The sequence below is a fragment of the Penicillium maclennaniae genome (assembly GCF_028827695.1).
Source record: "Penicillium maclennaniae strain IBT 15551 chromosome Unknown utg000005l:1.0-2652337.0:1.0-2654196.0, whole genome shotgun sequence".
NCBI classification, from domain to species: Eukaryota; Fungi; Ascomycota; class Eurotiomycetes; order Eurotiales; family Aspergillaceae; genus Penicillium; species Penicillium maclennaniae.
Window position 1 is genome coordinate 2,643,139 of NW_026623217.1, and position 10,988 is coordinate 2,654,126.

General features: G+C 47.9%; 5 protein-coding genes across 5 annotated transcripts; 2 read left to right on the forward strand and 3 right to left on the reverse strand.

The window, feature by feature from the left end:
- Positions 1 to 126: 126 nt before the first annotated feature.
- Positions 127 to 2,008, forward strand: N7477_006232 (acyclic terpene utilization AtuA family protein; the record flags this gene model as incomplete). Its single annotated transcript, XM_056967895.1, has 2 exons — positions 127 to 814; positions 858 to 2,008. 2 exons carry the CDS (start codon positions 127 to 129, stop codon positions 2,006 to 2,008), a joined length of 1,839 nt encoding a protein of 612 aa, XP_056822649.1.
- A 329-nt stretch (positions 2,009 to 2,337) lies between these two features.
- On the reverse strand, positions 2,338 to 2,616 carry N7477_006233 (uncharacterized protein; the record flags this gene model as incomplete). Its single annotated transcript, XM_056967896.1, has 1 exon — positions 2,338 to 2,616. One exon carries the CDS (start codon positions 2,614 to 2,616, stop codon positions 2,338 to 2,340), a length of 279 nt encoding a protein of 92 aa, XP_056822650.1.
- Positions 2,617 to 4,349: 1,733 nt separating this feature from the next.
- N7477_006234 (NAD(P)-binding protein) lies at positions 4,350 to 5,401 on the reverse strand (the record flags this gene model as incomplete). Its single annotated transcript, XM_056967897.1, has 4 exons — positions 4,350 to 4,665; positions 4,720 to 4,997; positions 5,058 to 5,290; positions 5,344 to 5,401. 4 exons carry the CDS (start codon positions 5,399 to 5,401, stop codon positions 4,350 to 4,352), a joined length of 885 nt encoding a protein of 294 aa, XP_056822651.1.
- Positions 5,402 to 5,733: 332 nt separating this feature from the next.
- N7477_006235 (flavin-containing monooxygenase) lies at positions 5,734 to 7,678 on the forward strand (the record flags this gene model as incomplete). Its single annotated transcript, XM_056967898.1, has 5 exons — positions 5,734 to 5,927; positions 5,995 to 6,393; positions 6,489 to 6,764; positions 6,826 to 7,154; positions 7,218 to 7,678. 5 exons carry the CDS (start codon positions 5,734 to 5,736, stop codon positions 7,676 to 7,678), a joined length of 1,659 nt encoding a protein of 552 aa, XP_056822652.1.
- A 2,494-nt stretch (positions 7,679 to 10,172) lies between these two features.
- On the reverse strand, positions 10,173 to 10,962 carry N7477_006236 (uncharacterized protein; the record flags this gene model as incomplete). Its single annotated transcript, XM_056967899.1, has 2 exons — positions 10,173 to 10,745; positions 10,801 to 10,962. Coding segments are annotated over 2 exons (735 nt in total), but the record flags the coding sequence as incomplete, so codon positions are not given.
- Positions 10,963 to 10,988: the final 26 nt, after the last annotated feature.

Consider the following 10,988-nt stretch of genomic DNA (forward strand, 5'->3'; position numbering starts at 1 on the left):
ATTCCGGGTTAAGGTTAGGGTTCTTCGTATCCTCTTCCCGCAGCTCCAGATGAAGATGATGTATAAAGGACAAATGGAAGCTCTCCAATTACTAGGCCGCTACCAAGCCTGTGAACAAAAGAAAATATGGAATCGTTTCACACCTCATCTGCTCCCAGAAGGCCGATCCGCATCGGCGGCGCCAGTGGCGGATTTACGGATCGGCAACGGAGCATTCTATCCTTTGCTAAAGACAACGATGTCGATATTATCATCGGGGACTGGATGAGCGAGATGACGATGCAGTGGCATGGTGCGGAAAAAGCTGATCGGGCCAAGTCGAACGACACAGATGGCGATCATGCTCCAAGCTTTGATCCGTCTTTCATGGGCACGTTGGCTCCCGCCCTCCCGTACCTACAGCAGCGCCGTATCAAAGTCGCGGTGAATGCGGGTGCAAGTGAGCCCGACAAGCTAGCAGAATTGGTCATCGCTGCCATCAAGGAGCAGGATCTGGATCTCAAAGTCGCCTGGGTCCAGGGGGATGAGGTAATGGATGTTGTTCAGCGGCTGATGAAGCAAGGCGAGAAGTTCGAGAACATCTGCTTCGGTGGAAATCTGGAAGACTGGGCATTCGAACCGATCGCTGCACAATGTTACCTCGGCGGCGCTGGGGTTGCGGATGCCCTTCGAGCGGGAGCGGATATTGTGATCTGTGGGAGGGTCTCGGACCCAGCGCCAGCAGTCGGGGCGGCGATGTGGTGGCACGGCTGGGACCGCAACAAGGATTTTGATGAACTGGCCGGCTCTCTCGTCGCGGGCCATCTGATCGAGTGTTCGAGTTACGTGTGTGGGGGGGTATTACAGCGGCTTTAAAGATCTTTTCGACGGGTGTGAAAATATCGGCTTCCCGATCGCTGCAATCAACCACGATGGAACCTTCACATTGGAGAAAGAGCCGGGCACCGGCGGAGAAATATCCGTTGGGACGGCAACATCTCAGTTGTTGTATGAGATCCAGGGCCCTCGTTATTATGGCTCCGATGTCGTGGCACTTCTCGAAGGTATCGAGATGCGGCAGCTTGCCAAGGACGAGGTCCTCGTGACGGGGGTAAAGGGAAGTCGGCCGCCGACAACGACGAAGGTTGGTATCACGGCCAGGGGGGGATACCAGGCTGAGTTTCACTACTACATGTGCGGCCTGGATCTCAAGGAGAAAGCTGTGTGGACCGAGCGACAGATACGGCACAGCATGGGCAAGAATGTGTCCAAATTCTCATGCCTTAAGTTCAGTCTCAATGGGTGGTGTCAGGAGAATCCAATGAATCAAGCAGTGGCAACTGCTGACTTCCGCATCTTGGCTCAAACGAAGGACAAGGAGTTACTTGGGACTGGGTCAATGGTCGGATTTCAGAGATGGTGCTTGGAGAATTTCTTACAGAGTGCACCCGGAGCGAGCATCGAAAATGACCTGCGACAGTGTACTGGAAAAGAATTTTTCGAATATTGGGTCGCTCTGATCCCCCAGTCAGAGATTACCCACATGGTGAATCTGTCCTGGTCGGGTCACTCAATCCCAGTGCCTCCTGCAACAAATCTCCAGGATTATGGCGGGACATATGCAACAAGGCAGTGGAGCTACGAGACCAAGGAACCGGTCGATATGACTTCGTTCGGACCAACGACCAGCGGACCCCTGGGGTGGATTGCCCTGGGGCGCTCAGGGGACAAAGCTTCGGATGCGAATACGGGATTCTTCGCGCGAAACGACGACGAATGGCACTGGCTGCGCTCATTGCTCACGGTAGCTAAGATGAAGGAATTGCTGGGTCCTGAATATAACGGGCAGCCTATCGACCGATTTGAGATGCCAGCAATTCGCGCGGTGCACTTCCTGCTCCACGATCATCTTGACCGGGGCTGGAGTGCTACTAGCACCTATGATGGCCTGGGGAAGAACGTTTGTGAGTACATCAGGGCGAAACATGTCGAAATTCCGAACATCTTCATAGAGAAAGGCAAAGTGTAATTTCCTTCCTTGACGAAAGAGCAACAGCAGAGTACTAGTTTTTGAAATCTACAAATGTCAATGATGAACTTGAAAGATCCCAGCTTGATGAGTTTTAGCCATGTAGTCATTCCCGATTGGTGCCCTCTTAAATGAATAAATAATCTAGTGAAACTAGGACAGACTTGTAGCATGGATATATCTCAAAAGAAATTCAAACCTAATAGAGTAGCAGTCACATAATGACCCAATTGACCGCCCGCAATTGGGTCACCCAAACCCAGGCGAACTTTCACACCCAAACAGTCTTTTTTGAATTATATCGCTATTTACTACCGCCACGGCGTAGTTTAACGTTTTGGATAGGTTACAAATACTTCCTCGCCATTAGGAATAGTGTATGTAGGCCTTCTTTCGGCCGGAACAGGTGTATCTAGGGCCTCTGGGCCCTCCGAGCTTGCTTCATCTTCTTCATCTTCCTCAGTACGCTTAGGCAATTTTGCAATATTGTCCGCAACCTTGCGAACAGCATCAGCAGTTGTTAATGGCCCATATAGGCCTACACGTCGCTTAGATTTGCGTACAATTTTAGGTGGTTTTGGCAACTGGTTTTGCAACGCGTTGTCCATAATACCTACTAGGTCCACAAGCTCAATGCAGGCACTAGTAATCCGCTCAATTGTAGCATACAGCTTTGGTGTTGTGAAGATGGAAGATGAATGATGAGAGATATGATAGATGATTGATTCTAGAGATGAAGCTATGGATCTAGATATCATGGAGGCTGAGGCAAGGATGCGGTGAAGTGGGGCAGTATCCCAATTCAATGCGAACAGGTGTAATAGCGTCTTTTTGCTCAGTAAGTTGCTTATTCACTTTTTGCTGCGATCGGCGTGCTGAAAAGCTATTTCGAAGAGGTGATGTAGGTAAATCAGAGCTAATTGGTGCAGCTTTATCCACGCCATCAAATATCTGGAGATCGCAGTCATCATACCCAAGCTCAGCCATTAAAGGCCCAATAACTAGCTCTGGATGAAATGGTATTATTCCACGTGTTTGAAATGATTTGCGAATAGTACGCGATGTAAGAGATGCTTGGCGAATACCTTCAATCTCTCTGAAAAAGAAGCTACTATCACACACATCGCCTTCCCAGCTTGCAACCTTATTATTTTTAGCTTTGAACCGCTGTTTTAAAGCTCGAAAAGGACTTCTATTAAGTGGCTGAATCAAATTTGTTGTATGGGCGGGGAATACACAGGTAATAATATGATCAAGCCTGTAAATTTCGAGGAATTCCTATGTTAAATGTGATCTATAACCATTAAATAATAATAATCTTCTTCCTGTTGTACGTAACTGTGTGCTTTGAATCAAGAAATTAAGCCAATCTATAGCTAATTCATTATTAGAATATCCACTGGAGGATATAGCAATACGTAAATTGGTTGGAAGTATGTTATTGTCGAGATACTATCGTTTAAGCTGATATTTACCCTTTCCGACAAAATAGGGCGGCATTAACCAACCATCTGCTTTAATATATTTAATGTTAGTAAATAGATTGCTACGCTCCTCAGAAGGTAAATAAGAGTATTCCTGATACTTTGTTAGGACCTTTTGAGGCTTGCTCTGACCAAGGAGAAACCCAGTTTTATTGAAATTGTAGATATGAGATGCAGGGATAGTATTTAAACTATAATTTAGTGGTTTAATACGATCAAAAAATGACTGTATAACACCGATATCCATACTATTGTAGCGATCACGTCCCATTGGCCTCTGCTTAATCTATAAATAGCCGTGTTGAGATGTAGCCTTTTTGATAAAGCGATATACCCAGTTATGATTAACAGGTGCTGTATCTGTATAAGTACGACGAAGCATAGTATTTGCACTTGCTTCTATACGTGCAGCAGTGGGCGGAATCCCTAGGGTATCTAGGCGATCGCTCCAGGTATATAATGCTGCTTCTTGGGTATTATCTAGCCTACTGTGGGATATACGAGATATAGTAATAGGTTGTCGGCCTTTTGCGCGCGACTGTAGGCGTTGAACTACAACGCGATATTTACGCGATAACGTAGCGAAATTAGGCTTTTCAAAGGTTATAGCCTTTTGGCAAGCGGCAATTACGCGCTCTTCGGTAGTCATATTGTTGAAATTCATGGTAAAAAGGGTTGTAGTATTGGCAAATAGTTAAAAAGGATTGTGTGGGTGTGAAAGTTCGCCTGGGTGTGGGTGACCCAATTGGCGGGCGGTCAATTGGGTCAGTATGTGACTGCTAGAGTGTGCAAAAAAAGAAAAAAGAAAAACTAAGAATAAGCCTGGAGCCTTAATTTCTTGACTCCTAAGGAGTGGCCTAGGATTCGCTAGTAGACAAAGACGACCGCATACGTTCCATTTCCAACAGCTTTATTACTGGACCAATGTTCTGATCGATCTCCTTTCCAGATACGCCAGTCAGTTTCGTACGAGGGGGTGAAACACCCCATTCCGGTATGACCCTGGTCCCGTTAGCTGTGATTTCGAGGACCGTTCCACCACTATATTTGTCATCTTCGACAAGTCGTTGTATTGCTCTCGCGACTTCTCTCACTGGGACCGTCTCTGCTTGGTCGAATCCAAACTGAGTCATCTTCTCTGGATGGTCAGTCCATAGAGGTGTCTTGACAGCACTGAAAATCAACAGGTAAGCATGGACACAGTGGATATGGGTGTGTTTTCATTACCAAGGGCAAATGGTTGTGACCTTGACACCTTCCAATAAATCGCAAGCTGCCATGGATTTAACAAAGCCCACAACGGCATGCTTCGTCGCACAATACAAGGGGCAAGCATACGTTCCCATCACCCCAGCGAGGGAACCGATAATACAGACGACTCCTTTCTTTCCCGCGCCTAACAGTGCTCTGATGGCGATTCTGGTCAGTTTTATCGGGTGGTCAACGTTTATCGCCGTGGATCTGTAACCATCCTGCTCGCTATCGTCCCAGAAACTCGACCATTTCTGGAGCTCACGTCAATTAACAATCCATGAAAAGTGTTGCTTGTACGGGAAGAGACAAACCGGCTCAAATATTCCTGCTCCGGCAATGTAAACATCCGGGACGGTATTCCAAATCTCCTTCGACCTTTTGATGAGCGCATGAAGGTCGTCCCATTTGCGGACATCGCAGTGCTGGAAATGCACATCATCCTTTGCGGCAACAAGCCGCTCGGCTTCTTGAGTCAGCTGTATGTCTGCTATCAACACTTTCGCACCGCTATCATGTGCTAAGCGGACAAATTCTAAACTGATTCCTACAAAACGACGTCAGCCGGACAGGTGTGCCTGCAGGAGAATATTGTAATACCCGAACCACCACCGGTAACCAGGATGATCTTTTGGCTGAGCGGGAAGTTTCCAAACATGATTTCGACAAAGGAAACCGTATTACTTGATGATATCGCGGTCAACGGAGATTTGCTGAAATCAGATCATGCTGGCCACAGTATAGTTGAGAAGCTTAGGCCATACGCGATGGAGCGGGGGAAAGGCTGGAAGTATTCAGCCTATCCACACCCGCCCAGTTAAGCCCTCATTTTCCTCGACAGGAAAAGCAGCAAGGTTGAAGGCCTCCCGTTCTCTCCTCCACTTATTTTAAGAATAAATATGTAATTCTACGCTGAGTCTTCCTATGCTGCCCAACGAAGATCGTAGCAGTATTCTTTCGCTCTTTGATCTACAAACCTGTTCATTCGCCATGGCCGAAAGTAACTATCAGGCTGGTCAACCCATCCATACCGCAGGACATGTTCGAATAATATGTGTTGGTGCCGGCGCGTCTGGCCTTCTGTTTGCCTACAAACTGCAGCGAAGTTTCTCCAACTTCTCTCTCGTCATCTATGAGAAGAATCCAGAGGTGGCTGGGACATGGTGGGAAAACAGATATCCCGGGTACGTGCCCTCCTGTTGCGTTTGCTGTCCCCAGGCTGGTAAAGGTTGATCCTAATCCTTCGTTTAGCTGCGCATGTGATGTCCCGTCGCACAACTACACATGGTCCTTTGAGCCCAAGACGGACTGGTCCGGGACGTATGCCAGCAGCAAGGAAATCTTCAACTACTTTGATACATTCTCGCGCAAGCATGGCCTGCGCCACTACTGCCGACACCAACATGAAGTTGTCGGCGCCACATGGAATATCGACCGACATGGCTATGATGTCAGGGTTCGTGCCCTGAAGAGTGGCCAAGAGTGGAGCGACACTTGTGACATACTGATCAACGCAGGGGGCATCTTGAACTCGTGGCGCTGGCCGGCTATCCCAGGCCTGGACCGGTTCAAGGGAACACTGGTGCACACAGCGAACTGGGATGAGTCCATAGTATTAGAGGGAAAACATGTCGGGCTGATTGGAAACGGGTGAGACAATATCCCCTATTTCCAGCGCGTCACTTGATCGATTACGGCTATTCTTTCTCTTGGGGAATTCAAAATCTGATTAACATCACCTATAGGTCTTCGGGAATTCAAGTGCTACCTGCGATTCTCCCTAAGGTCAGGAAAATCACAACTTTCATCCGCGAGCCGACGTGGGTATCACCCGTCCAAGGTATGGAGCAGCATATATTTTCCCCGGCGGAAAAAGAAGCCTTTGCCACAAAGCCGGGGTTGCTTACCGAGTATCGGCGGGGGATCGAACGTGGCCTGAACGGCCAGTTCGGAATCTTTCTCAGAAACACGAAAGTTCAAGAGCAGACGCGGGAATACATGGCCAAGCAAATGAAGGAAAAGTTGCACGACGCAGACCTAGAAAAAAGTCTTAATTCCTGAATGGTCTGTTGGGTGCCGAAGGATAACGCCGGGAGTCGGCTATCTCGAAGCGTTGGGCGCCGAGAATGTCGAGGTCGTGTACGGCAATGTCATGGAGGTCAACGAGAGAGGCTGTATTTGCGATAATGGGAAACAGTACCCCATGGACGTCTTGATCTGTGCAACCGGTTTCGATACATCGTTTCGGCCTAGGTTCCCTATTATCGGGCCGAATGGGAACAACTTGCAGGATGACTGGAACGACGAGCCGCAGTCTTACTTGGGAATTGCAGCTGCGGGAATTCCGAACTATCTCACTTTCCTTGGCCCAAATAGTCCTATCGGCAATGGCCCAGTGTTGTCCGCTATTGGTAAGTAGTAAACCGTCCTGCTTGTCACCGAATGAGAACTCTAACATGTTGCTCACCAACTAGAGGCCCAAGCAGACTATATGATGAAGCTTATCGATCGATACCAGACCACCAATATCAGAAGCTTTGCTCCTCACGCACATGTAATCAAAGACTTCATCGAATACAAGGACAGGTTTATGAGAAATACCGTTTGGGCCGACTCATGCCGTTCCTGGTACAAGTCCAACCAGGCTGAGGGTTCAGTCACGGCATTATGGCCCGGATCGACGCTGCATTACATCGAAGCTATGGATGAACTCCGGCTGGACGATTGGGACGTCCAGTACAATGGAAACCGGTTCTCCTGGATGGGCAACGGCTACAGTCAGACCGAGGTTGATGAAACGGCTGATTGGGCATACTACATCCGTGAAGAGGATGACGGGGAGTACATGAGTCGGTCTAAGAGATTGAGGGTATTGAACAAATCGGGGTCAAGGAAAGCGGAAAGTGGCTCTTTTTCGGTGTTTCCCAAGATCTAAGATTTGATGTTTCGCTTTTTGTGAGGGATTAATATATCGTTAGTGTTTGGAAGATAAGGAATTCAAGTTAGTTGATTTATCTTGCCTACTCGTCATATTTCGCGCTTAAGAAACCCATGAGATTGATCTCTAGAGAAAATAAAAACAATGGGAAAATGGTTATAACAGAATCATTGGCGTAAATTTCTCGGTCCTGACTCGTTGCCACATGCATGCGAGATACTTTTGAAACAATAGGAGTCTCGCTAATAGCGAAGAGTGACTCCACTGATTGATTTTTCTAGCCAATTTGACTAGCTACTAGAGAAGGCTATAACATCTTCTACCATAGACCGCGGTGGTGTAGTGTAATTTCAAATACCTTAACGTATTCCACGGCAAACCCGCCACCACGGCAAACCCGCCACCCCACCCACTTAGTTCTATATCCATGAAGCATTTAGATAACCCCAACGCCTTTATATTCAATTTAAACCCTATCTGGACATCTATTAGCCCTATGGCCAGGCTTTCCGCATACACTGCATTTATATTGCCGTCTGTTGGTGCTGGCACCGGGCACCGAAGCAGTCTGTGTGGGTGGTGCGGTGGACTGCCCACCACCTTCTAAACCACCTAGTAGACCAATGCCTTGCTCATGGGCTTCATGAACAAATAAGCCCTCATCGCGCTGTATTTGCCTTTTAGATAAGGCCTTTCGTCTCTTCTTTTTATAGTTTTCAGCGCGTAGATCAACCACTTCTTGCTCCAGTAGAAGGATACGCTTCATAACCTTTTCGTAAGCCTTATAAGCCTGATTAACTACCTCTTTCGTAGGCGTAGGTGGGCTATCAGACCGGTACTTAATAAGGCGCTTTGCTGATACTTTATGCTTCGAAAGCTATTTGATATTGCTTGGTGTTTCAGGGCAATAGATGCTTGATCGGCTTGATGGTCGGTCTGGTGGTGTAGGCGGACGAAGCTGAATATTGAGCCTATCAATAACTTCTGCCGCATTTAGAGGAATTAAACCGGTCGCTTTGAATGCATTTTGAATGCTTCTAGCCTGAAATGCGTCTTCGCGTGCGCGTGGGTAGGCTGCAAGGAAATCAAGCTTGTCGATATGGTTTATACCCATACGCGTCTGTTGGTCTACTAGGCGACCGTATGACCGCTTGAGAACTGCGAAACAGCCCACATCTAGCGGTTGTAATAGATACGAGCTATGCGGTGGCATACATATCGGGATAACGTCATGCTCAGTGCATACGCGGTCGAATTCAGGCGTAAGGTGGCTTCTATAACCATCAAGAATTAATAGCCTATACCGACCACGTATCCGGCTTGCGGTTAAGGGAATAAAAAGCTTTTGAAGCCATCGAAGCCCAATATCATCAGATGTCCATCTATTCGGAGAAACCTCAAAGCGCTAGTCCCTTAGGGTATCGTGGAACCATGATTTAATATAGCGCTTGCCTTTAAATATAATTAATGGCGGTAAAGCCTAGCCTAAAGTATTGACTGCTTCCACTGCGGTCACCCATTCACGATTGCCTGGCTGTAAGACAGATCTACGGCCATAGTATTCAGCCCTAGTAACTACCTTTGCGGTAGAAACGAGGCCTATTACGAAGCCTGTTTCATCGAAATTGTAGATATCATCAGGTGGAATACCATAGCGCGTAATAGTGTCCCTAATAAGCTTAAACCACTTATTTAATACCCTTAGATCCTCCTGCTCTGCGCGTGAATAGTTATATCGACCCGAGAAACGTGTTTGAATATCGGGTGTGCGCTTAATATAGCTTCCAACCCAATTCACGCCGACCGTATCAGATCCGGTTGCCGCGAGGAGAATATTAGCCATTCTGCGTACCATAGCATGCCTCGGGGCTGCACCGCGGTCGTCCATAGACAGAATCCACTGGGTAAGCGTATCCTCGTCTAAATGGGTCATCTTATAGGTATAGGCGCGTGTGGTAGCCTTTGAACTGCAGCCATTGATCCGGTCGCGTACGGTCGACCGCGGCACATTGTAGACGCGTGCAGCGGCAGCAATAGAGGGAAGATCTTTATTCTGAATAGCCTGGATTGCAAGCTCAATCCTACCTTCTCGTTGGATAGAATCCTGCTTCTTTTCAGACCGTATTGGTGGCATAGTGGGGGATTCAAAGTGGTGGGTGGTGCATGGGGACGCGAATATTGATGGGGTGGCGGGTTTGCCGTGGTGGCGGGTTTGCCGTGGAACACGTTATTTAGAGAGAGAGAGAGATGTTTTTCCTAGTACTCAGGGCTTATAGTTGCCTCGTGACCTCGTCGCCTTATTCAATAACTTATTACTAGTAGCATCGGCCATTATAGAGGCTATGGGCATACTGATGTCAAGTACTAGTACAATATTATAATTTCAGATACAATATAATAATTTCAAGGCGTATTGGACTGGAAGAAGTCAAAACAGTCATTCAGCGACCGCACTACCTGATACACTCGCTAATAATGGGCTCCATTCTCGTTAGACCCTCCCTCGATCCAGAAAACGTTTGGGCAAATCCACTGTTCTTGCACGCAGGTACTCCATGCAGTTCTTCCCTAGTGTGTCGTAACTTGAGCAGGCATTATACTCCCCTTGCATGTGGTCCTTCAGGAGGAAATGTACAGTTCGCAAATGCTGAATCTCGAACCGGTCAATTGGCTTGCCCTTGTACTCCTCCGGGCCCAGTAGCTCGATGATTTTTGGTATAGTCAGGAAGCTGCGTAGCCAGTCCCATTCATCGTCGTGGCGCACAAAGAACCCGTTGTTGCAGTCGGATGCCTTATCGCCGCCGCGGCCGAGGACGATATACCCCAGTGGTGCCCGGACCGTCGGCCCAAAAGTCGATAAATCTACTGGATTGGCCGTCTCATAGCTTGATTGCTGGCGGGGGTATCTCTGCGTGATCCTAGGTGCTGGAATTTCTGTTATCTGCTGATTGCCGTAGAGCAGGTGAACCCGCTGCCGCATTTCTGTCTGTGGCAACAGCGCCGGCCAATAGCGATAATAGGGCTTGCCCTCAGCTTGTCTCATGTCATTCCCCAAAGATGCGCCCTGTAACAATCAGTACCCATCCTATAATTGCCCTGACAAAGGGAAGCACACGCACCGGAACACCTTCAAGGAAAGTCACCATTGACCGCCGGAAGAACCCGTCTGGATTGGTCATGCTCAGTAACTCCTTATCGGTCGACTGCGCAAAGACGCGGAAGTCCACAGTCGCGAGGTCTTGATTGCGTGCATCGATGGGCGATGAGCCATTAAGGTGGAACTTCAAAAGAGAAAACTTCTTCACGG